The sequence below is a fragment of the Exophiala bonariae genome (assembly GCF_035927105.1).
Source record: "Exophiala bonariae strain CCFEE 5792 chromosome Unknown scaffold_5, whole genome shotgun sequence".
In the NCBI taxonomy this organism is placed as follows: Eukaryota; Fungi; Ascomycota; class Eurotiomycetes; order Chaetothyriales; family Herpotrichiellaceae; genus Exophiala; species Exophiala bonariae.
In genome coordinates, this window is record NW_027042480.1 from 746,180 (window position 1) to 771,360 (window position 25,181).

At 49.2% G+C, this 25,181-nt stretch overlaps 9 protein-coding genes across 9 annotated transcripts; 1 reads left to right on the forward strand and 8 right to left on the reverse strand.

The window, feature by feature from the left end:
• Positions 1 to 639: 639 nt before the first annotated feature.
• Positions 640 to 2,021, reverse strand: LTR84_011037 (uncharacterized protein; the record flags this gene model as incomplete). Its single annotated transcript, XM_064854570.1, has 6 exons — positions 640 to 1,144; positions 1,192 to 1,273; positions 1,321 to 1,352; positions 1,402 to 1,593; positions 1,654 to 1,762; positions 1,826 to 2,021. 6 exons carry the CDS (start codon positions 2,019 to 2,021, stop codon positions 640 to 642), a joined length of 1,116 nt encoding a protein of 371 aa, XP_064709296.1.
• A 1,252-nt stretch (positions 2,022 to 3,273) lies between these two features.
• On the reverse strand, positions 3,274 to 4,215 carry LTR84_011038 (uncharacterized protein; the record flags this gene model as incomplete). The annotated part of the gene is made up of 1 exon (XM_064854571.1): positions 3,274 to 4,215. The coding sequence occupies one exon, from the start codon at positions 4,213 to 4,215 to the stop codon at positions 3,274 to 3,276; it is 942 nt and encodes a 313-aa protein (XP_064709297.1).
• Positions 4,216 to 4,779: 564 nt separating this feature from the next.
• On the forward strand, positions 4,780 to 5,415 carry LTR84_011039 (uncharacterized protein; the record flags this gene model as incomplete). The annotated part of the gene is made up of 1 exon (XM_064854572.1): positions 4,780 to 5,415. The coding sequence occupies one exon, from the start codon at positions 4,780 to 4,782 to the stop codon at positions 5,413 to 5,415; it is 636 nt and encodes a 211-aa protein (XP_064709298.1).
• A 179-nt stretch (positions 5,416 to 5,594) lies between these two features.
• On the reverse strand, positions 5,595 to 6,185 carry LTR84_011040 (uncharacterized protein; the record flags this gene model as incomplete). Its single annotated transcript, XM_064854573.1, has 2 exons — positions 5,595 to 5,909; positions 6,012 to 6,185. 2 exons carry the CDS (start codon positions 6,183 to 6,185, stop codon positions 5,595 to 5,597), a joined length of 489 nt encoding a protein of 162 aa, XP_064709299.1.
• Positions 6,186 to 7,186: 1,001 nt separating this feature from the next.
• LTR84_011041 (uncharacterized protein) lies at positions 7,187 to 11,381 on the reverse strand (the record flags this gene model as incomplete). Its single annotated transcript, XM_064854574.1, has 2 exons — positions 7,187 to 10,845; positions 10,895 to 11,381. 2 exons carry the CDS (start codon positions 11,379 to 11,381, stop codon positions 7,187 to 7,189), a joined length of 4,146 nt encoding a protein of 1,381 aa, XP_064709300.1.
• A 989-nt stretch (positions 11,382 to 12,370) lies between these two features.
• Positions 12,371 to 15,729, reverse strand: LTR84_011042 (uncharacterized protein; the record flags this gene model as incomplete). The annotated part of the gene is made up of 2 exons (XM_064854575.1): positions 12,371 to 15,468; positions 15,519 to 15,729. 2 exons carry the CDS (start codon positions 15,727 to 15,729, stop codon positions 12,371 to 12,373), a joined length of 3,309 nt encoding a protein of 1,102 aa, XP_064709301.1.
• Positions 15,730 to 18,124: 2,395 nt separating this feature from the next.
• Positions 18,125 to 19,112, reverse strand: LTR84_011043 (uncharacterized protein; the record flags this gene model as incomplete). Its single annotated transcript, XM_064854576.1, has 4 exons — positions 18,125 to 18,642; positions 18,691 to 18,828; positions 18,894 to 18,951; positions 19,020 to 19,112. The coding sequence occupies 4 exons, from the start codon at positions 19,110 to 19,112 to the stop codon at positions 18,125 to 18,127; spliced, it is 807 nt and encodes a 268-aa protein (XP_064709302.1).
• Positions 19,113 to 19,600: 488 nt separating this feature from the next.
• POB3 (FACT complex subunit) lies at positions 19,601 to 22,495 on the reverse strand (the record flags this gene model as incomplete). Its single annotated transcript, XM_064854577.1, has 4 exons — positions 19,601 to 19,903; positions 19,954 to 20,593; positions 20,641 to 21,378; positions 22,431 to 22,495. 4 exons carry the CDS (start codon positions 22,493 to 22,495, stop codon positions 19,601 to 19,603), a joined length of 1,746 nt encoding a protein of 581 aa, XP_064709303.1.
• Positions 22,496 to 23,371: 876 nt separating this feature from the next.
• On the reverse strand, positions 23,372 to 24,643 carry LTR84_011045 (uncharacterized protein; the record flags this gene model as incomplete). Its single annotated transcript, XM_064854578.1, has 1 exon — positions 23,372 to 24,643. The coding sequence occupies one exon, from the start codon at positions 24,641 to 24,643 to the stop codon at positions 23,372 to 23,374; it is 1,272 nt and encodes a 423-aa protein (XP_064709304.1).
• Positions 24,644 to 25,181: the final 538 nt, after the last annotated feature.

The window sequence follows — 25,181 nt, forward strand, 5'->3', positions numbered from 1 at the left end:
ATCCAAAAAGGCCTCCCTCTGTAACAGGCTGCCGATCGGTGGGCGGAGATGGAAGTCTGAGTCCCAGTTTTGCTAGAGGTTCGCAAATATCCGTATCCACACTTATAGAATTTTTGCTGGGTCATGAAATCGACATGACCATGCTCGATTAGGTAGCTTTGACTTTGAAATGACGTGGCTGCCTTTTCCATCGCTACTTCTCCGATCACAATTTGTAACGGGTCGCAACACGCAGGAGCACCTCGAATGATGTTCTGTTGAGCCATGAAAACTGACCCAAATCGCTCAGTTCGGACGAGCTCAGAGTCGAAGCTGGAACGAGGTGGCAGGATCTACGAGCACGCGCGAGGTTGCCGTTGATTGGCATCTCATAATCAAGATCCAGTGCTGGAAAGTCTCTGCTTGCTCCTGAAACTTGTCAATGTTTTCATCTTACTGTACATAGGACTATCGAGGCTCGAAATGAGTGTTTCTCTGAAAACACCCGCTGTGGTAAAGACCCATTAATGTACATTCTTGATGGTACTGTTGCCATGGTCGATCATATCAAGCACTGCTGATCTTTCGCTCAATATCTTGGTGGATGTTGATACATGTCAGTCTGGACTCTGACCATGTCCTGTGCCACCAGGACATAGATTATCGCTTGCTTTGATGTGTTCCACCTACAACGCTATGCCTGGCTTCGTTTTGGTCGACCTGGGTAATATCAACGGTGACCAATATTCCTTTAGTGCTTTCACTTTCGCCATCAATCTCGGTAGATGAAGAACCCGTATTCTCGCCTGCGTACCCACGTGCTCGATAACGATCATTAGTGGTAGCGCTGAATTCGTTGTGGCCCGGCTCAATGTCATCTTTTTGATCACTTTGTTTGGTGTTCGAACGCGCTGCCTGTGTAGTCCTCGATGCGAGGTGATAGGTATCTTCGGGAGCTATATAGCTACTATTCTCAGCCGAGTTGCGGATAAGGATGTACATTGTGGGAATCTGTGCAACAATGGATGCGAACAAGGCTTCGATCGAGCCCCATAGAGTTCGGCTCAGTTGGGACCGTGAATGAAGAAGCCCTTGGCTGATCCGGACGCAACTTACGGCGATGAGGAAGATGCCAATGCTGAACAAGGAGCATAGTTGTGCTTTCCTGGTTACTAGGTTAGCAACAGTACGTTGTAATTAAAATTCACTCACTTCTGCCAGTGAACCTTGACTGCAAAGAGGAGAGGAAAGGGAAAGACAAGAAGCATAACATCTGTTACTAAATTTCCGAATTCTGGTTGAGTTAGCATGAGGACTGGTGCTCGGAGAATGATATAGTACCGTATGTGATTAACCACACATTCCCATTGACACTATACGCCGATTAGCGCCATCGCTGGCAGTGCGGTCGCTCAATCTCACCATTTACCCGGGTCGGGAAATATCTGCCAGTATAGATGAAAGGGTTTGCATTCTAGAGCCACTGCCAGTTGGCTCGCGAGGTATGTTGCCGCGAACGTCGCCCAGAAAGAGTATTTGACGAGGCGTTCCTTGGGCATCTTGCTTATAAGACGGGCACAAAGATCAAGGACTACCATTTTCAGAGCCCATAACCTGATTTAGGTCAATCTTGTCAGACCATTAAGAAGGATAAGTTTGAGGACCAACACCTACATTGTACTGATCGTCAATCGATTGACAATATTGAGCTTGCTGTTCAGGACAATTCTATCAAACACTTCTGACGATAGATGACCTGGAGGCCGAAGGTCATTTTGCATAGCTGGCCATGCCCTTCCACGTCAGTAAACTATTTCAAGATCATAAAGACCTGAGAGGTACTTACTAGCGGTTGTTCCGTCTCTCATAATCATGTTATTCAGACTGGCTCGTAACGTAAGAGCAACGAAGGCCAACATAGTCCAGTAGTCGCCGTAGGTGAAGGTCTGACGACGATATTTCCGAAGAAGTAGGCGAGTGACACATAGGCTCATACCAATACCGTGACAGAACCATAACGCTTTTGTGTCGGTGGAGGACATTGTGACCACTGGTGTTTGACGTCAACGATGTATACCACTCTTGATATAAGTAAGACCAGGAAAGCCGGACGGGGATGCATGTGAAGATAAACCTAGTCCCCGGATTTCAGGTTGTTTAAGGGGGCGAGGGCGAAATGTCCCTCTCTAGAGAAGTGGACACGTCGCGTGGCATACTCGGTAGTCTAAACAGGTCCATAAGTCATGAACCAGGAGACTGATTCGTATTTTGTGCGGGTCTCTGACCCGCTCCAGAGGGGTTCGCTCCAGTTCGTTCGTAAGGAATCGGTGTTCCTCAGCTATGTTATTCAAGATTGGTTGGTGTTTCGACGCTGGACTGAAAGCCCAAGGGCCGATTGTCTGCGCGGGATTGAGAGTTCTCCATAAAATCGTAAGGTTGTGCTTAAGGTGCTGAGAAAGCGGAATTCAGAGTTCTGCGAAACTTAGCAGCCAGTGTTGGCTCGCATAGATGTCTCGAGTCGAAAGCTAGTTTCGCAAGCTACCCTGTGATTCTGAGCGCGATATCACCATGAGCAAGCAATGGTCCTGTGCGGAACATTCTAGGGGCAAGTCAAACCCGGGGCTAACGGGCTTGGTCGTTGCGGCTCGCCAGGCACGCGAGACGGAGCGCATGCTCGCCAATCAAGGTCGCTTGAGTTTAATCGGATTGCACGGGAGCCTACCGGAACTAACCGCGTTCTGGGAGTAGACATTTTCTTGTATCTGCTAAGATCAAGTAAATGTAACCCCAACCTGAGGTAAACAAGGCCATACAAGCATTTGCCCCTATATTCAATTAGTTGTGTCCGGGGAAACAATGCTTTGATTGGTAAAAATTGTGGCTGGGCTGCTCCAGGATAGAGACATGGAGTGATGCGAACTGGTATGTTTTTGTACCTACATACTCGAATGACTACTCTATGTCAGCCATTCCTCGTAGTGCACAGTCAATCAGCTCAAACTTTTAGCTGCAGTGATATCTGAGCTAGGCTGGCTAACTCGATGTATGCTGTGCTCTGACACTGCCTAGGTGGTTCCCAATCTCCTAGTCAAGAATCGGGTTCTCAAAATTAAAGTTTTGAGGAATGATTTCCACGCCCTTGTTAGGCCGAGTGGATGCTTTTGGTCCTCGTTGTTGTATGATACCCTTCGTAGGTAAATTCTTCGACAGACGGTTCGTGGGGAACTGGCTTCTCAACCGAAGAGCTAATGTATTCCGCATATTAATGACCGTCATATCTCGCCCCGTCTACGCTCAGAAGCATAATGCACCTCCATCAACTCTCAAATCTGCGCCACTGATGTATCGGCCAGCACGTTTGCTACTCAGCAGAATTACCGGGCCAGTGATTTCCTCCACATCACCCATACGCCCCATCGGACAACGACTTGCCCAGATGTCTCTGACAGGCTTTAAAGTGTCGCCAGCATTCAATACGGTATCCATGTAACCTGGTGAGAGGCAATTAACTCTGATTCCGTGAACCGCCCACTCTGCCGCGAGATTGTGGGTCAGATGAGCGACGCCTGCCTTGCTCACATTATAGGCAGCTTGAGGTTGCGGGTAGTTGGTTGAATGAGCTGAGATGGACGCCGTAAAAAGGATTGAACCACAAGTCTTGGAATCAATCATGTGCTTGGCAGCCGATTGAGCACACAGGAAGGATCCAGTGAGATTGATATCGACGACTTTACGGAACTGACCCGCAGATGCCGATATTGAGTGCACACAACCGACAATACCAGCAAAACAGCAGAGGATGTCAATGGAGCCCATAAGCGTCCTGGCATCGTTAAATGCCTTTTCAACCTCTGATTCCGAAGTCACATCAACATGAACGGCGTGTATATGAGCTTGCGGGAAAGATGTCCTCAACTCGGCTATGTTTGATGTCGAGTTGTCTATGGTGGCTTGTAGATCCATGAGGGTCAAAGATGACAGACCATGTTCAAGAAGAGCTTGAGCGGATGCCAGTGCCAGTGTGCCAGCTCCACCAGTAAGCACAGCATTGCCCTCAATTTGAAACCGCGCAGCTGCCCTTTCTGCTGCAGATTTTGACTCTACCCTGGGCAATGGAGCAGTAAGTGGATTTTTCGCTGTTGAGAGTGTCATGGTGGGAATGATACGAGAAGTCAGGGCGGCCCGTTCGTCCTGGGAAGCCATCGGGACAACTGGTACTGGTGTCGTTTCTACCATGATGGTTTTGGATCAAACGGTCGGACTAGGGTGTCCAGGAGTGGAGATTACTGTCAATAAAGCACACACATAAAAACAGTGCGTAATGATAAGTTACGACGGAGCGCCGAGCGAAACAAACCTGTCTAAGAACTCCTATCAAGCATCAACAAATTTTCGATGTCGATTGAGAGGCTTCATATATGTATGGAGTGGCGGACCGTCCACTTGGATGGCATTCAAAGACTGGCCTATCAACCGAGTATGGAGATCGGCTCTTGTAAAATCAAGTGGTGATAGATATTCTCAGCCGCTGTCTGACAAAACTGCAAGTGGGGCGATCAAGATCAAATTTGGCGGATAAAGCTTAAAGTCAGACATCTATTTACCCCTCGCCCATATATCGCACGTCAACTTTCTCGACGGCGAAATCCAGCCCGATCGCCGTTAATATTTTTTCTTTGCCCGCATTTCGTATTTCTACCCTACATTGAAACTCTGGACAATTCACTTCCGTAGCTTTCCTCGCAACAACAGGCCAGACAAATTTCCTATGGATTGATTTGCTCAGGACTCTCAACCACCATGTCTCTGCAACCCGCACCCACAGATCTCACCTCGCAGATCGACCTACTCATCTCGCTGCACCTATGGGCCTGGCCAGCGCTGACGCTCGCGATCCAGAACTCCTGGGGCGGGTCCGCTCAAGTCTCGCATGACAAGCGCGAGTGGTTCGCGGGAGCCATCTCCGAGCTCTTGACCTCTTCACCTCCGCAGCTCGCCGACGTGGCCGATCTCGAAGAAGTCCTGCTGCAGGTCATGGTCGACGAGTTCGAGGTCGTCGTCGACGACGGCAGTGCCGAAGACACGGCGCGCGAGATCTGGGCGGGCGTCACGAAACTCCATGCCGGAGATGCGTCCGAGTTGACTGCACTGTATGGGAAATGGCAGACGAAGCAGGCCAAGAACGGTGGCAAAGAGGTGGTCGAGGGCATTGTGAGGGGCGAGGATAAGGAGGCAGACGACACGGATTGGGATGATAGTGATGACGACGGCGACGAGTGGAATGGGTTCCCAGATAAACCCGCCACCAACAGAGACGTCGATATGGACATGGACGAGGCCCCGCCGTTGGTCGAAGCCTCTCAACCGAGGCAGAAAATCGAGCCTGAAATCGACGAGGACGGTTTCACCAAGGTCGTCAGCAAAAAAAAGAGATGAGCACTTTTGTTTGCATGCAACCAGGTCAAACAAATAAATGGTTGCACAAGCTGCTACATATGTCGGATCTCTGACGAAAAGATTGTCGAAGAACAGTGGCTAGGCTCCATCATTCACCATCAACATCCGCCTCTCCTCCAGCGGCCAGGAAACGGACCGACCAAAGTCACCCTGACTAACTACTCACCCTCCACCAAACCCAACTTCTCATTCTCCTGCTTACTACGCTGGCTCCACTCTGGCGCGACATCGATACCATCCTCCTCTTCCTGATCACCCTGCTCCTTGCTCTTATGGACGGAAGTCGTCTTATGTTCCGCGGGGGAGTAGACCGTGTACAAGATCAGGGGCGTGGGCCCGGTGTTGACGAACTGATGCTGCGTGCCCGCGGGCACGATGATGAGATCACCAGCCTTGACGTCCTGGTCCTTCCCGTTGATGGTGGCGCGACCGGTGCCTGACGTGAACGTGAGGATCTGATCGACTGTGTGTTTCTGTACGCAAATCAGACGCAAAGGAAGTCAGCAAGCTAGATTCATTCCACGCCCTGTAAACAAGCTTCCACCACCAGACTTCAATCTAGTCAATTGACGTACCTCGTCACCAATATCCCCGCCGACCGGTACGGTCATGAGCACCAGCTGGCTATACAGGCCTGTGAACAGCACGCGCCGGAAATCCGCGCTCTCGCTCGGCAGACTTGTCGTCATGTTGGGGAAGTACACCATCTCATGCTGCGGCGGGTTCTCCGACGGCTTTTGGAACGCCATCCTCGTGGATGAGAAGTGTTGTGTCGTGGCGAGTGTTGTTGGAGGATGGGGCAGTGTGCTTGCGAATCCCGTCTTCCTTGCTGCGATTACACGTTTGGACAGGTACGCGGCGCAGACTCGCGGTTGGTGCTGATGATGCTTAAGCAACCAAGGGGAAGACGAAAATGACGAGAATTGCAATCCGTGTCGCAGCTGTCGTTTGTTTACTAGACGCGCTGCTACAGACATATATGTACTTGCCGTGTGGTAAACTAGATAGAACAGGCGTAGGCTGGTCGAAACGGTGAGACTGACTACAAGGAAAAAATTCTAGCGGTACGAGGTTTTGATTGTCCCCAGAATTTGGATGGATGCAGTGTCCGACTGTATGCTTGAGTCGCTGCAGTGGACGCGCCCAATTATCTCATCATCGAGACGTCATCGCAGTCAACCTTGCAGAGGTGGTAGTGGTAGTTCTATCCGTGCATCGTGCAATGCAGTCATCGGTCGATCATTCGCGGAGAATTTTTGGTGCAAGATGTTTTAGCGGTGCTCTCTTCCTGTTCAATCAGTGCCATTAAATTCGAGCATTCACCACATTTGAGATAGAGAAACACCTAAATAGACACAAAGGATATTCTTGGATTTCGGTACTGCATCTCTGCTTTTTGCATACCTGAGAGGGTGTCTTGCCCTGAAGTAGCACCTAATGATATACATAGTCTCTTAGGACAGAAGCTAGCCAACCGTGCTCAGCAAGGTTCTAGCAGATCCCACGCATACTGGCGTGTAAGCATTGTCTTCTAGTTAAGTGCTCTGTCCATTCTTGAATGGACTACTGCTGCCGGCCAGGCTTTCCTTTTGGTGCCGTTACTGACACACATCACATCTGTCATACCAAGTCCGAGGCCCATTGTATAGTACTCTAACCCATGTCGTGATCGTTCATCAGATTTTTCTCGGATTCATTCCACCGCCCAATTGGTCCTGATCGAACCGTGAACGCCGAAAAATCAAACCATTCAACGACTGTTGCTATCGTTAATCAACCGAGAACTTCTGGCGGATTCGACTCCGGTTTCTGCATCGACAAAGAGCTCCCCAGCAGTTGTCGCAACACTCTCCCTATTATTTGAGGCCATGGAATTGTAGAATTCCTCACTCTGCCTGGAGGCGTTACTTGCCGTCTCAACCGCAGCTCCTTCATCCGGGATGGTATCAGGTCGGTCCTTGTTCTCGTCCCCATGCACAACCTTCCTTAACTTCATCCTTTCTTCGCTGGACATTGATTGCCAGTCTGATGACATTGTGATCACACTCGCTTTTTTGCCATGCAATATAAAACTTCCGGTGCCTCTCTTCAATTCTTCAGCTTCGTTGATGGAACGAACACTGTCCTCGGTTGGGGTAATACTGGAACCAGATTCTCGTCCTTTCTTATGCCGATGAATACTTGGTGAGTGGTGATGTACTCCATGTGGGAGGTGCCCTTCACGCAAGCTTCGATGCAGGCGCCTTACACTGCTGCCCTTGGAAACATCTGCTGGGGAAACTGCGGTGATTCTATCTCGATCAGACTCGCTGGTCTCAGGCCGCCTATCCTTAGGTACACTGCCATCAATACCAATCAATCCTGCTTCACGTAGGACTTGCTCCTCACTCTCATCGTTTGTTCTAGCGTGTCGACTGTTCTCGCGGCTATGATGAGAACTAATAATAGAAGCTTGGTGTGCCAAAGAGTGTGAGTCTTGAGTACTAGCACGTCTTGACAATAATTGTTCCCCAGAAGTTGAGGCACTGGCAAGAAGAGGAAGATCTAATGTGCCATCTAGACCTGGGCGGCCCTCTTCATTTTCTGAAGTCTTCAACTTCTCAAGCAGATTTGATGGTCGTGATGAGGTGGCGCTCACAGGCGATAATGTCAAATGACTGGTGTCAGTCACTGTTCTCCCCAGCGTTTGCCCAGTCTTCAGTGGCGTTGTTTTCTGGGGAGTAGATGTGGTCGAAGCTCGAGGAGCAGGGAAGGCAGTCACTCCTTCTTGCTCGAGATCTTTGCTCAAGATATCCCTGTGTGTTCGCGTCCGCCAAAGCTCGATTCTGGTCCACTTGAGCTTGGCTGACATCCGGCCTGCACCAAGAACAAGACTTTCGCGTGTCTTCTGTTGAATTGGAAGGAGGATCAGTAGATGTCGAGCATTTCGCAACAATTGGTCAAGCTCTTTCTGGGCAGCAGCGATCTTCTCATCAAAGTCACTGATTTTCTCGTTGATCAGCTGCCGTCGATAAAACATGATTTCCCATGCCATTTGAGGATCTTGCTTCTTCTCTTTGTGCGTATTGTCACCACTCTTTTGTGAGAAATCAGAATCTTTCCGAAGAAGATGTCTCGTGTCATAAGGAGTGCCCAAGGATCCACGCATCCGAACTCCAGCAGTTCGAAACGTTGCGGCATAATTCAACTTCCCTATCCAATCATTCATTTCCGCCTCGCTGTTGGCCAGAAAAACCTCTTCAAAGCCACCATGTTTGATGAAAACGAAAGCATTCTTGTGCTTCTTGTAGCTGGAATCTACAAGTGAAACAGCATCATCCATTGACATCAAGGCATCTGGGTCGAATGAGGGCAACGGTGGTTTGAACACCAACGGACTGGTCTTACCACTTGCTTTCATGTGATTGTCGTACTGCGCAATTAGTCTCTTCACCCAACTAATGTCTTTGAAGAAGTAGAGTTTGGAGTCAGTAAGTACGGCACCCCATTCCTGCCATGGTCGCTTCGCCTTCTTTTTCTTAGGATCTTTGCGCCATAATAATCCAACCTTTGCCACTTTGATACTCACAATACCTGCCTGAGCCTCTCCAGGATTACTAATTGTAGCTTGCGAGAGAAAGGCGTCAGGCCTAGACCGAGCAGAAACAATCTGCAGGACAGCTGAATTGGAGAAGGCTTTCGAGATCTCAGTCGTCTCCAGACTACCAGCAGTTCCGGTAGAACTATAGTTGTCCTCAGAATCCATAACATCCTTGAGGGGTGGGCGCAACACCTCTAATTTGTTGTCCAGAATAAGAGTATATGGATCGACAGGGCCACGAAGGCTTTCCACACTTCTCGTCTTGATAAGACCCTTCTTCAGTCTAGGTGCCGCTAGACGATGACTATTGATAGCGATTTCATCATCAAAGTGAATGAAGGGAGTATAGCAGATATTGTCGTAGAAGCATTCCAGAATGTCCGTCGAGATTTGCACTTGGCCCTGTTGTGTATTCTTGACATAGTCATGCTTTTGCATCTTGCGTTTGTTGTTTTTATTGTGGGCGTCAGAATGTAGCAGAAGAATGGAGAAAGCCACATAGGACGCCTCGTCAGTCGATGCAAAGATGCCAGGATTACATTCATAATAGCGATCCGCAAATCCTGCAAGTAACCGATCAATTTGTTGAGTTTCCTTGGGTAGCTCCACTTCCATCAACATCTTGCGAACAGCCATGTCAATAGAATCCCCAAAATAAGAGAATCCACGCATATACTTGCGTAGGCAAGTCTTGCAAAAGTCGTCCGCACTTTTGCAGAGGATGGTCGCCATGGAGCCTCTCGGAACCGCAGCCTCGAGCTTTTCCAGATAGCTGGCAGGGGTGTCACCATCCTCCCGTTTCGGATAAACTCGCTCAGGTTCTTGCTCTCGCGGGATTTGTAAAGAGTTTGCTTTCGATCCGGGAGTGCTAGTACCTGTGCCACCACCATAACGTGTTGGTGGAGCTGAGTTCTGTCGTAGCCGATGTGGCAGTGACAACAAGTCGCCAAAGCTCCGTCGGCCGCTTGTCGAAGTGGATGTTCTCGCAGAGGCTGTCTGGGGGACCGGATCAAGTAGCTTTTCAGCTGATCTCCCAAGAGAACTCATAGTGGATGACCTGCCTCTAGCACCAAGACGAGGTGGAATCAAGGTGACTGAGGGTGTTGATTGGCCCGAATGGGTTGACCAGGCTGTGTCCTGTCTTACGACGGTGGGTCCAGGGGAGCCGAATGGAGCATTTGTAAGAGCAGTGACAGACTGTGTAGGAGAGGGTTCGGCAGAGTCCCGTCTGCTGGGCTCAGCATCAAATCTAATGGTGGCTCCTGACTTCCTACTCGGAGACATAGACTTTCTGCCAAAGCCTCGTTCTTGAGGAGTATGTGAAGTACTAGTCCGCCCCGACGCAGGGTGAGGGAATTTTTCAGGCAAGGGAAATAGTGGGCCTTTGTCCTTCTTCCGTCTCTTTAACTTGAAAAATGTAGTTGTAGTGGAAATGGTATGGGTGGTGGTGGTTTTAGCATAGACATGATGTTCACCAGAGCTATCATCGGAGCGGGAAGAATCAGACAAACGCGTGACCGGAATTGCTAGAGATGAAGAGGACTCATCACCGTAGGCTGGGGGCGACAATACGCCGTTGACTGGCTTTGTTCGTGGTAATCGTTCAAAGGAAGTTCTTTCCTGCAAAATCATCTTGGCCAAGGTAGACCCATTGCCGCGAGATGTTCGACCGGCGTGCTCCTCTGCATGAGACTCGGCCGCATCCTCTCTTATCATGCTGCTCTTTCTAAACGGACTAGCTGTACGGGCAAAAAGGTTTCGTTTTACATTTTTCGAGACAGCTTCGTCCATGTCATTTGAAGTAGGCGCAGTGGTTATGATTTTCGGGGCTATGAAAGTTAGCATGAGGATGATTGTGCGTCCAGAGAAGTTGCTTACGGGCGGCATTGTTATTATTTGAAGCAACTGATTCCTGATTTCTAAACCTGGTCGAGAGCTGTGGATCTGAAGCATGTCTGAAACCGAGAATGGAAAATCTTTGGGGTCTCGGTAGCGGAAGACTCAAAGGGTCCTCGGTTGTAGGTGGCAGGCTTTCTTTCTGCTGGGGGTCTTGAGACGGTTGGACGTCGATCACAGGCTCAGGCTCAACATGATCTGTATTGTGAGAAACAGATTGCCTAGTGGCGGGTACAGGATGTCGTTCGGAGGACAGATCTTCAGGCTCGTCGGAGAGAAAGGGTGCAAATGGGCTGTCGTTCGAATAAGACAAGCCTAGGCTCAGCCTTTTCATGGAAGATTGGCGAGCATGGTTCGACGAGACCGAGTGGCTACTGGTAGGACTTCTCGGAGACGGATCGAGGATGGTGCTGTGCCTGCGTTGACGGATTTCCTCGGCGGGGTTGGATAGAAAGGCTTTCAAGGCCATTGTGCAATGACTGGGAGATGTCTTGGCTAGATCATCGCGAAAGTCAGGGTGATTTGTCAGGGCGACAAGTCTTCCACGGTAGGGAAAGAAGGTGATGGATGGACAGTCGAATGTCTCACTCAGCAGAACCGGCTGCGACAAGTTGACATTACAGACGCATAGATAAGAGCGCAGGATGAGGTTGCAAAGCGAGTGCAGCAATCAAGGATAGGGTAGAGCAGTAAGATCAAGAAGAATGATGCGCAAGGCTGTTCAACAAGCCGACAGAAGGGGATCAATATGCATAGGACGAGGTTGAATGTCATTCAGTGGACAAAGATGACCTGGACGGAGTCGTTCCAAGTGCAGTTGAATGCACAAGTGGGAAGTAACTTAGCCTTAGGAACGTACGGAGTAGTCTGCCAGTGCCGGAACTTGGTGGCAGGAAAAAGAGCGAACCAGAGCAGGCATGAGCAAGGTCCGGTCCAAGCAAAACGGGAGGGCGGGTTTCGCGGGCTTGTTTGCGGCTGTTTAGGCTAGCTTCTAAGGGGCCTTAAGAGCCCGAGGCCCCTAGCCAGGGCCCTCCCTAGGCGCGGACCTGCCACGTGCCTGCCAAGCCTAAGCACTTCTCGAAAAGACGGAGTTATGGACTTCTTCAACTGGATATCCGGTTCCATGCATGTCCGCATTCTGGTCAGCTCGTCGTCCACCTACATGTACCTTGACCAATCTGGCCATGAAAGATCCAGATTTAATCGCGGCATACTCCACTCGAACTTGGCAATGATGCCACAATCTTCCACAACTTGAAAAAGGCCTTTAGATTGTTGGAGCGTGGAGCATGGAGCATGTCTGCAGGTCATGAAAATTCATATTCTCCGTTTGTCGAGAGTTGCTTTATGCAATCACATTATACATGGCACTTGGCCTTAAAGTCTAATTAATATAAATGCAATATCAAATCACGCTCCCAGCATAAGTCACTCCCGCTATGCAATGCACAATCGCTCTCACAAGGTCCCATAATTCTCCTGAGGTGGAAAATACCCGCTATGTCGTTGTTGGTACCTCGCTTGTTGATAAGAAGGTGATGCCGTATTTTGGGTTGGCCATTGTTGGTATGGCTGGTTTGTCATGCCGGAATTCATACCCCAGACTGATGTAGAGGCATTCATGAATTGAGAAGTTGGTCGGGTGTCTGCCATTGGGCTGTAAACAGGAGATTGTTGATATCCATAGGTACGATCAGCTGCTTGCCGTTGCGCAATTGCTTCCTGCACCATATGACCGGCGAGGCCTTCTTTGATATTCCTCCTTTCCTGCTCACGCGCCTCAATAGCGCCAATCAGACCGATCGAAGGATCCGGCGTTCGACTCCTCTCACCCACATTGATCAGAGGACCCCCTGTCATTCGAGCAACGTGTTCTTGTTCTCGTGCAGAGAGGTGGTGAGAGTAGTCGATGAGAAGGGAGTTTCTTGAGCTGGGCCGAGCACCAGGGTCTTTACGTTTCTGTAGCTTGTTTGGAGACTGCTCAACTTTGCTGCTTGAGACACTTCGATGAGGCACATATCCACCAGGCATTCTTGCAGTGGCCGCGCGTTGCTGAACAAATTCTTCCGCCGTCAGTCCTCCTCCTGGACTTTGCCGGCCTATCGTTGCACCTGCATGCCATGCCTGGCTGTTGGAGCGACTGTGATGTGTCGAGGGGCTGGATCGGTCAACGTACGACGATCTTTTTTCGTCTGTCGGAGTCCAGCGATCACGCGGGGATTTATTCAGTGGAGTTGTCGGTGCTGTTTGAGGCTGGTCCACTGGCGAATGCCCTCCCAGACCACCAGAAGTTGGGGGGCGGCTATGACCTGGGGTCAGCATTGGAGTAAATGTTGTCCCAAAATCAACATTTGGTATATCCACTTTGGTTGACTCCGCAACATTGGCAGTACCCAGGTTGGGATCTCCGACAGTCTTTAGTACCCCTGTCCGTCTTCGCTCGGGTAAGGGTCTAGAGACAATATCTTCAGGCGGACTGTCGTAATTGGGAGATCCGGCAGACGAGACCGAGTATCGAGACATGCTGTCTGGAGACTCAGATCGGATTGGTAATGACAGAAAAGGATTTGAACTTGGGACAGGTTTTCGAGTAATTGGTTTCCGCATAATCATGTTTTCGTTGGGCATTGGAGAGATGTGGTTAGGTCTGACATCAGCGGGAATCTGAGGGTTTCCAAGGTCTGCTACTAGTACAGCGGTCGCTTGAGAGGCAGGTTGATTAGCAGATATTTCTTCGTCGTTGGGGTTTTGATAAATTACCCCTCGTGGCCCCTGATCACTCCCGGGGAGTGCTTGGCTGCTGCCATTATTCCAAGCCACCATTGCTGCGTGTCCCGCTGCTTGACCCACTCCCCCACTATTCTGGCTCGCATTCGCTAACTTGTTCACGTCAACCATCTGAGACAAAGTTCCATTTGACATTCGACTTTTCTCTCGCCTCAGATCCGGTCTTGCATCAGGTCGTCTCTGCGGTATTTCTCCTGCTTGATGCTGGAACGTTGGGGGTACCACCACCGGTGCCGGAGGAGTGGATTCTCCCACTTCCCGAACTATATCCTCTGGATATGTCTGTTGGCCCTGGATGTCACTGTCTGAACTGTACCGGCTGTCAAATGGATCTGCTTCATTGGGATATCCATTGGCATTGAACGGATTTCTGTGACCTGGAGGTGGAGGAGGTTGGATGGAATCCATGTCAGTGTATTCAGAAGAAAGATGAGATGAATTGTAGTTTTCCTTGTTTTGTTGTCCCTTTGTGGGAGAAGGATATGCGACGGATTCAGATACAGACCTAGTGTGATGATTTTGCGCAGGGGCAAGATGGGACGAGTTGGGAGGTGCTGTAGTGGTCTTTCTTGGCGATGCAAAGACAGCATCGGTGGATTGATTGTGTTGATGTCGAGATGTTGATCTAGACTGAACAGGAGAAGCCTCGTCATACTGGATGCCACGTCGGGTCTCTGACAGCGTCCGAGCTTGCCTGACATTTTCCAAATTGGCGCTGGATCTGCTTTGAGCAGCCATGCCAATTCTTTTCGAGGTCATTTCTTTTAGATGCTTCCGCCATTCGCGTTCGTTCCAATTGACACTCCCTTGTGTGTGTATGAGTGAAGCAACATCGATAATATCGAGGTAACCATATCGGCGTTCCTTAGGCATTGCAAACATAAGCCCACGAGTATCCCAAGTATCAGCGATAAGGCGTTGAGGACGGCCATAAAGGTGGAAAATGTCATAGACAGGGAAGAGCCATCGGAGCATCATCTCGAATCCCGAGACCGCGGGATGTAGCTCAGGCATGACGAATACAAATCCCTCGGTCTTTGATTCTGGTTTGGAGTGGATGGTGATACGGCCTTCAACTTTGACAAGAGTTGACTGGTCAATCAATGGCTTGGATTGAGGGTAAATGGCATATGCAGAATATGCGTCTGTAATGGTTGCGATTGGGGTGACTTTCTTGGTTTTCTTGGAGTCGTAAAACTTGATACATCCTTTCGGTAGGGACGGTTTGTCATATGCGGACTTTTTCTTCAAAGATTTGTTTGACTTTTGCCATTCTTTCTCATCCGGGGGTTCAATCACACACCAGCACCGTCTCCAAGGAGTTCCAGCACCAAATCGTACCCTTGCCCAGTCTTCTGTTCGAAATTTTGATCTTTCCATGATGGTACGAATGTTATTTAGATGCTTTCCTTTGCCAGCGATCAGGGATCCGGTATAGAGTTCGTGCAATGAGGAGTGCTCGAACATAGCCAGTCGGATGCCCGCGGTCCATTGTGTGAGCGAATGTAAAGAATTGAAGTGTAGAAGGTATCGATTTTTGCCCGCGGTAGACACTGACAGCACGTTTTGTAGTGGTTGGACGTTGGGATTGCGCGTTGGGAGCGTCTCGATCATCTTGATAGACGCATCGGCAAGGTTGATGAAGGTTGGCGCAACCTCGCCATCCTGACCCGCTGCATCGAGGGCTGCAGCATCCCACAAGGAAAGCACGGTTCCAACCAGTTGAGCAAAGCACTCTGTCCAGTTCCGATCGGCATTGGGTCTTCCTTCTGATCAAACGGTTAGCTCGCCTCACAGACAGACAACAGAGGACACTCACGAGTGTCAAGATCGTTCAACTTGAGGAAATAGCCTAGCTGATTGTTAGCAATTACCGATGGATCAGTAAGATGAATATCGGTCGGCACCTTCTTGATATAGTTTGTTGCCGTGGCTCGACAGAAAACTGTGATCTCGTCAGCGCTAGGGTACCAACCTGGCAGTACATAAGCTGGGGGCTTGCCTGAACACAGGTACCAATTCTTCGACATGATTGTCCCTCCCAACTTCCACCGCAGGGGATACGTAGATCATGGACGTTGGGCGTTGGGAATTTCGCTCGCTTCGAGGGTTGGATCTGGGTGGATCTGCCGAAGAGACCTGCAGGTGGGATGGCGTATCCTTGTTCAAGATTTGAGATTGAGAAGGAGTACCGAAGGAAGGTTGGGTTGGAGAGGAGCTTGAGGCATTGGAACTGCCAAATGCAGAGGCTTTGAACGACTGTGACAACTTGCGAAGCCGCCCGGAGCCCATGATGATGATGATGATGTTGTTGTTGTTGATTTGCACTTGCACCTGCAACTGCGCATGCGCCTACCCAATTGTTCGGTTCTAGGCTCTGCCAGGGAATGAGCGAAAGGCGAACCGTGCAGCCTGAGCACCACGTTGGGTCACTTGTGTGCGACCGTACAACGAATATTGCCAAAAAAGTCTTTTCTTGCTGCTACAACATCTGCACTTTCAACGGAAGGGAAGGGGAAAACCAACTGGAGACGACATTATTGGAACTTGGAAGACTACAAGTACGACATCGGGCTCGGAGCGTGGCGCAGTACAGTCGGCAGACGCAGACGCACTCCTTGACTGCAGGTGACTGTGCACCAAATCTTGGGAAATTGAAAAAGCACTGGCGGGGACAAATCATTATGGTGACGACAATGGCCAAGGAAAAACAAACGACGATGGATCCTAAAGCCGACCTCGTGTGCCTTGTTAGTCCCGTCCGTTAGTGTCACAAAATCACCCGTTTGTTCTCTCACAGGTGCAGCTGCCAGTGGGTGCAACGGAGTTCGGAATATGGAGCCTTAGGACTATTGCAAATCCACTGGGCACAGACAGGAATTGCCGGGTAGATGCGTACTCGTCTCGCACCATGACTGAAACAGGCAAGGGACAAGGAACCTTGAGCTGCTTGATGACTCTATCGAGCAACTTGAACAGAGTGAATCAGGATCGATCTGGGTGAACATGACCAGACGGTGGCCCAGACAAAGTCCGAATGGTTGTAATTGAACTAACTTCTGGGGACAAGCTTCTATGGTGTGCATGGAAGCTCCCAGGTGTGCTAGGATCAACTGGAAGCGAGCCGCCCATGCCATCATTGGGATTTCCCCCGGGCCCAAACAGTAACCAACTCAGACTCTCGAAAGTAGTCTCCCAACCACCTCTCGACTTTGCCCATTGACGTGTTGAGAACTTGAGATGGGTACGAGGTACGGATACCAAGCACTAGTATATGATCGAGATATCAAAATGTTTACTGGCTGTTTACTGGCTTTCATTATTGCACACCCAAACCTCACGCGAATTTCCAGATCAAGCCACTGACCTCAAGGTCTTTCGGTAGAGATGCCGACTGCCGATCTCGGGCATGGCCATGTCAATTATCCATATATATTGGAGGTACCGTCATTTTTGGGCTTGCGTGGCCTAGGCTAACTCACCTTCTATCCACAGTCACGGGGACACCCAAGGGCCGTCCTCGTACACTAACTGGTTCGAGTGTCTGTGGTACCCATGTCCTACCTAGCTGGGGAAGTATCTGTAGCTTATCCGTACCTAGGTAGGTAAATACTTACTTCGTGCCTAGTACCGAGTATCTTGAACAGATTCGGGTGGCCTACGGATCAAGTGATCCAAACTTCAACCCTTATTAGAAGCACCTAGGTCGGGAATCAATACTAGCGACCCCAATTAAAGATTCAGCACTTCGCACCTGCAGCCACGGTCGCAGTGCAGGGTAGTGCTCCAGCTGAACCGTTTGGCCAAGTGGCAGTCTCAGTGAGACATGCATGGGAAACTTTCCATGGCCGGCTCCACCAGACACCTTTTTCCATATCCATTCATAAGTACTCCGTATGTGGGCGGAAGCCTTGTTGATAGAGTAAGACTATCCGTACTAAATGCGAGCCTGACCAATTTCTGCGCATGATTGAAGTTGCTTGCATATTGAGCCGATCTCAGGAAACCAAGGTACCACCTACCTGTCGAGCGGATTCTTGCAATGACGTAGAAGCAACTAGTTGTTGATATGCGATGATATAGTCATGAGGAGTCTACAAGATCAGAAACGGAACCAATGCTTGTTTATAGTGTATGTGTCGGTACACCTTTCTTCATTGATTGCAGGTACATACTAGTAGTTACTGTGTACCTCTTGTGATTGAAAGGCCCAACACTGCAGGTCACAATGAACCAAGTCGTGTTTGACACATTTGCCAGAATGTGAATTCTCACTTTTGGATGTTATGGTACAATTCTCCTGACCGAATCCGCCAACCCCCCAGAATGCCCCCAGTCATAAACTCATTCGTCATGATACAATGCCTGCCTGTTCATACCTTGGAAAAAGGAACAGTCGAATCCTCAATTATGATACACAGCGTCCTAAGCTGAAGTCTCATTGTTGAATTCGCGCAGTGCCAGAATTCCAATGTGATTCTCTGCTTCGGCATCTGTCACAGTCAAGTTGTGCTCGCCATCTTCGGGGACTGCGACGTCTATCTCCTCACCACCACCGACGTCACTGGTGTCGTCTAACACTTGCGCAACAGAAGCCTGCAACTGAGGATCGATCATGGGATTCATGGCAACCTGGGGATGCGGCTGCTGAGGATGATGCAATATGAAGGGCATATTGGCTCCGCCCATTCCAGTGCTCATGTCTGGCGCTTGGACGAAGTTGTACTCTGGATGTGCGGTACTTGGAGCGTTCGTACTGTAGTAGGCGTGCTGCGGTGGTTGAGGAGTGTATGTCATTTCGGCGGCTGTGGACAAGACCGCGAGCGAGTCTGCCGCTGCTGCTGCTGCGACTTGCTGGGCCTGAGTTGCCACGGGGCTGGCCTCACGAGTCGAAGGAGTGGATGTTGTAGTTTCGAAGCCAGAATTGACTGGTAGCCAGGTCACTGCGAGTAGTTAGCTTTGATCATTGGGTTCTTCATCCTTGCACTCACAGTCGGGAATGGGCAAGAATGCGCGGATTTGTTCTTGGTTAAACTTCGCAGCATCCTTCTCCTTATTGAAAAATTTGGGTAGGCTCACTCGGTCGCTCTCATCGGCACCCGCATTCTGTTGGTGACGCCAGGCGACACCTGGGAGAGAGAGTCAATTTCAATCACCGCGACTTTCAGATCTGAGTTATCGGGTTCTTGCTCACCTTCAGATGGGACACATTCACGGTTCGACTTGGTGCACGGTGTGCAAATGGGGCGCACCTGTGTGCGAGAAAGGTCAGCAAAAGATCGACCAAAACACTCGAGCTCAAACAACCACAACAACTCACCTCATCACACTTCAGCTTCCGCTTGCGACAAGTTTGGCATCCTGTCCGACTTCTGGTTTGCTGGCGAGCAGGGTCCGCAGTTTTGGGTGGCATGTTTGCCGAGTGCTTTGTTCTCTTGCAGTGTGAGTGGGTGTGGCATTTTTGCAAGTTGAAGAGGAAAGTCTGACGAACTCAAGTGAGCCAGTCGGATCGTCGGACCGGGCTCCTAGCCAAACAGCCGACATTTATCCGACTGCCTCACATGGCACGTGACGTGGGTACTGCACGTATATATATCTTGGTGAAGAAGATTCCAGTGAGACTACGATGCGGGGAAATGGGCAGTAAGGTTGTGAAGTCTCGGCGAACATGAACTCAAGTGAAGTCGAGTGGGTCAAGGGAGGAAATGTAGTGAATTGCTAAGACTCATGAATCATCCAGGAATTTACTTTGAATGTAACTGAGGAATGCTCATTGATTGGCCATCCATGGGTCCTGAGATTGTTGTGCACTGGCATTCAAAGCTTTCAATCAGTTTCACTGAAGCCTGTCCATTATTATGATACAATAACATTATTTCGTAGAGAGCCCCTCAACATCTGTTACTTCTTGGGCTTTTTCTTTGGTGGCTCCTGTTCATCCTCACTAGCAGCTCCAGCATCATCCATTTCCGCATCACTGCCACTGCTCTCATGTGCAGAGTCATACTCTTCTGCGACATCACTGTCAGAATCCGCCTGGAAGTCTTCATCTGGAGACTCATCATCCTCGTCCGCCGACCCTCGGTTAGCGCCACCTGGCTGTTCATCATCATCAGAGGAGGCAAGGTCCTGATCAACCAGGGCAGCCTTCAATAGAGTAGATGAATCGTCAAGCATTTCATTCTTAAATCGAATGCCTTTCGCCTGTGAATCAGTGTTAGTAAACATAACTTAGTATGGATAATATCGCCTACCTGGAAAAATGCTTCAAGTGGTTGTTGCTCTTCCCGGTTGATGTTACTGAATTGATGCTCCCCTTGACCACCTTTGAGAGTCATTGTAATATCAAACGTCCTACTAGCTGCAAGAGCCCCGCCCACTCGAGACATCGTAATGCTCTGTATCGATTCAATCTGAACATATGTCGACGGTTTGGGTACAAACATGAAGCTCTTATCTAAGCAAAAGAGGAGACCCTCATTTGCTTTGATAGAGCACTTAACTCCATTCATGTTGTGGTGGCTGACAAAATCTTTGCTAGGCATGATGATCTTCTTGCCCGAGAGACCCTTGAAGACTTTGGCGATAACATGATGGATAGGTGCCTCATAATGTGCGTCCAGCTTGTCCTTGTACTGGGTCTCTAGAAGCTCTTCAGTCATGTTCAGATCCAGGTTGACTTCATCGTCGAGCTTGAGTTGCATGACAATAAATGGATACCTCGTCTGACCCTGTCGAAGTGGAGGGTCAAGTCCGAGTGTGATAAGTGTGTGAACTTCATCGTTCTTTGGTAGGATGAAAAACTTCTTGATGGCTTGATACTGAATCTTGTAATCATATGTCTTGCCACGTAGACGGAACGAGTTTTCATACATATCAATATCGAATCGGCCTCTGTCAATGGGTTAGCACGTCTTCTCTCAAATCGACGTTCTGCGTACCTGGGGGTGAGATGCAGTATGTCTTGGAAAGTGGCAAAGGTAGCACCAGCAACCTCTCCAATGTCGGCCTTGTCCATCAAGGTCTCGTAGAATAGATTGGCGGCATTCTGCTCCTCATCTTCCTGTTCTTCGGCGCCGCTGCCATCATCTCCATTGACGTCTTTCTTCGATACCGTGCCTGGAATGTAGAAACGCATCTCGACAAGTTCATCTCTGCCTGCTGCGGCCTTTCGACCTCGATTCTTAGTACCTCCAGCTTTGTTGCCATTGGCGCCATTTTGTGTTGGGTCGGTCCCAAGGTTAAATTCAACGGCGATTTCATTCTTGCCGGCCAAGTTGGTGTTGGCGATTTCCGAGTACGGGATCTCGAAAGCTGGCCGATTTTGGACACTGAAAGCCAGTTCGGCCCGACCAAACTCTGCCTTGCCCCAGTTCCAACCTCGCAAAGCATGTTCTCTGTTCTCCAGATTGATTCCATACCAGATCTTGAAAGCTTTGGATGCTCGGTCAAAGTCTTCCTGGTCGAAACCGTCCAGCTGGATGACCGCCGCTTCGCGTGTGATAATCTTGATTTCATAGCCTTTCGATGCTCGACTCCATTGAGCAGCAGCTATCTGGTTGTTGTCCAATGTGAAGGGATCGCTACCGCCACTGGGCTTCCAACCAAGTCCACTTTCTGCTAATCTGCACCGGCCAGACTGTTTCGATAAATCGAGGTGAATGTTTTCAAAGGTCTCCCTACAAATCGATGGTCAGCAAGAGGAGGAACAACGAGGAATGGCCACTAACATGGTGTATGAGGCCTTGTCGCAGTGCTTGCGACGGGCGTAAGTCGGTGTGCGGCCGTGAGGATTATGGTTTTAATGACAAAGAGAGAGTCAAGAGACGTGGAAGCGGAGCGCGCGAGGAGGAAGTGATAAGTAAGTTCAAATCGAGCAAATGAAGTCGGCAGAGAGTTGTGTCCTTGCAGAAGGAGTTTGGAGCGATCCAGAAAGTCAGGCAGTATCCGCACCCGACATGCACTTCAAGTTCAGGTTACGCGAACTTTTTGGTGTCGCGCTCGTGAATGTCTTGGCAATTAAAGTGGATTTACTTGAATCAGTCCTCAAGTCACGTGTTCCACCCCACGACGTTGCTGCTTTAATCGCTGATCAACTTGACTTGGAGCTCACCACTGCCTCAGCAAAGCCTTGGGATGAATCATTGACTAAAAGGTACTGAGTAAGAGACTGACACTTGTGCATGGAGATACTAGTGTCTTGATGAGCCCTCTCTGAGTGCCCCCCGGACTCCCCTCTATCCTCTGCTAGAAACACAACAAAGGTAGTCCAACTGAAGTCAAATTGAATAATCAATAGTCTTTATTATATGCCAAATACACTAGCCGACCTCTTCGGACGCAGTTTAGTTATGCCTGCGATTTAGTTGCTGATCATCGCAGTATGGTGAGATTCAACAGGATTCTCTGATGTCTCTGCGATTCTGTAGTCTCGTAAGCCTCTGCAAGGCTGCGGACATCGAGCAGCGTGTATCCAATTCAGTCCACTACTGTTGGACCTGTAGGTGGATGAGGCATTGGTCAAACCCTGCGTATTCCAGTAAAACCCTCGACACACAACCAAATCTCACCCAGTGGCAAGGAGTTGACTAGGAACTCTCTTTAGGATGTCAATTGACGCGTATTTATGTGAGGATTAGACCTTAGGGAAAGGCAGTGCTTCTAGGAATGCAACAGCATCATATGGCCTATCATATGCGCTGCTCACTAATAGTGGACGGTGTATCTGAACCAAATGACCGATCCAGCGATATTGCTAAGATAGCGTCTGTTGGTCGTATAGTACTTCGGCGACATGATGTGTCATTGATAAAGGGCTGCATACAACCTTGCTATCTGCCAATGTAGCCTTGTTCCAGGACGTCCCTGTAAATGGAACCCAGTCACCTAGAGACTTTATCTCTGACGTTTAGCCATTTTCGACACCTAAGTATGGTCATCCAACATGCTGAGCACGGTCGACATGCATATTCCGGCTGCGTCAAGTTTAGTCAGCATCCTGTATATTTCGACATTAATGAGGCCATCAACAAGCCAATGGCATTCACCCATACGAGTCATGACTATCTCAGACTTAGATTCGTGAAGTTGTTCGTTTTGGGCCTTAAAGCCTCGTCGGCGCTCGTTGCTTCAGCTCTGACAAACGGCAAAGCGATCTCGCAGGATTTTTTCAGTTTAATAATTTGCTATATAGGCCAAATCGTGGGCGAGTGGTGGAAGGAATGATAACACACTGAAATAGTACTGGCAAGGTGTTTCTAGGGCGAGAGAGTAGAGACTTCGTGTTATTGGTGGAGTTCAATGGACGCAAACACCCTCTATGAAGCACTTGTGCCGGCCTGGGGTATGGGATTGATATGGGGAAGACCATACCCTGATGCCGCCTGGAAGTCTCTGGAATCCATCTATGATGCTGGCTGTTCGCTCTCCTTAACTGAATGCCCAGAATTGTCCAGGCCTTCATCATCACGATGCACGCCGATTCATCCGGCGGGGTTGAAGACAAATGCAAAATAGCGATTATAACAGTTTAACCTTTTTTTGTTAAAGAGCGACACCTTACGCGATCTGTGAGTAAACGGATAAAAGCCAGCACCACCTTAGTTTGAGTGTGAAAGATTCAAATTATTGTCTTACGCTAAATCTATTCTTAACGCTTCAATTCAATTCATATTAGAAATAGTCCCTGGCACGCAGGAATGTACAAATATCAGTACATGCTTCTTTCAAAGTCATCTTTGCTGTCCACCCAAGCTCCTTTGATACACGATCAGTCCGAGCCACACAAATTCCGACATCACCAGGTCGCCTTCCACTGGTAATAATGGGGATGAGTTTTTGAGAAACTTCCTCCATCGCCCGGACGACTTGCTTGACAGAGTGCCCCTGCCCTGTTCCTATATTGTAGGTCCGAAAATTCCTGGTCGTGGTCATGCTTTGCAAGAAAGCTAAAGACTTGATATGAGCCTGCGCGAGGTCGGTCACATGGATGAAATCGCGAATCGCAGTTCCATCTGGGGTCTGCCAGTCATCTCCGAAGACTGAGAGACTAGGGATATCACCAATCAGCACTCTGGTTACGGCAGGAACAAGATTTGATGGTATGCCTTTGGGTTCTTCCCCCAATAGACCGGACTTATCACAGCCGACAGGATTGAAATAACGCAAGGCAGCAATTCTCCATGTCTCATCTGAATTCGCGAGATCTGAGAGAATAGCCTCGCCAAAGAATTTTGTTCGCCCATAGGGATTCGTCAACCCCGTACAGCCTTGAGAAGCTACCGACGCAGTTCCTGTTTGGTCATGGTAGATTTCAGGCTCATGGACACAATCTTCTTCTCGCACTGGAATCCCACGGTCCGCGATAGTCCCGTAAACAGTTGCGGAGGAGGAGAAGACAAATTTTTTGATGTTATAGTCATGCAACACACTCAAGAAATCGACAAGCCCGTTGATATTGTTTCGGTAGTACTCCAAGGGATACTTAATGCTATCCGAGACAGACTTGAACGCCGCAAAGTGAATAACGCCCGTGATTTGTGAACGTAACGCCTGCCCATGTTTGGTTGGAAGGGAGTATACATCTAATACCTCCCGCAAAGCAAGGGAGTTTTGGTAGTCGAAGTGATGAAAGTGGACCTTGGGACAGTCGTCTAGTCTTCCACCATAGACTAGGTGAGAAATTTGAATGAGTCTGTCCAGGACTGATTGATAAGAATTGCTAAGATTGTCAATGATAACGATGTTGTAACCAGATTTTAGAAGTTCGATTGATGTATGGCTCCCAATGAACCCCAGACCGCCAGTTACAAGGACATATCTATCCTCTGGTTGATTGCCGTTGTGTTGATTCAGGTCAAAGAATGCTTGGGTTTCAGGTGTCGCTGGTGACTCGATGTTTTCTGAGGAATCATTACTAAAGATAGATCGAGGAGAAGACGCCATAGATGGATATACTGAGCAATGAAAGAGGTCTTGAAGAGGCTCTGGACTCTGGCGAAGAAGTGTAAGGCAGTATGAATGCTATGATGGTATGGAATCTACCGGGTATGGACTCAATATTGGTAGTTCCAACAAATAAATGAATGACTGAGGTGATTTCATATGTGCCGACTCAATAAGGTGAAAGTCCCTTCAAAGGCCTTCTGGTCAATAATGGGACACAATTCGCACACGCCGGCAGCCTCACACCAGTCGAGTCAAGCTCGAACAACATTGGACAAAATGTGACGAAAATTTGCTTGAACTCGCGCATGCCTCCCCACTACAAAAACAGCCCGAATACAAAGGCTTGCGAGCTTCAGCTTCATTCGACTCTGATTCTTCGCTACGGAATAGAACTGTGGATCCGGCCGAGCCCCGCTTCATTCAAGCCATGCCAAGTCCTCGAGGTGTACAGCAATCTATTCTTGCTTCTATAACCTGAGTTTCGTTCCAGTGTTTACTTTTACCACGCATCACCACCGCTCTCCCGTTGAAAACT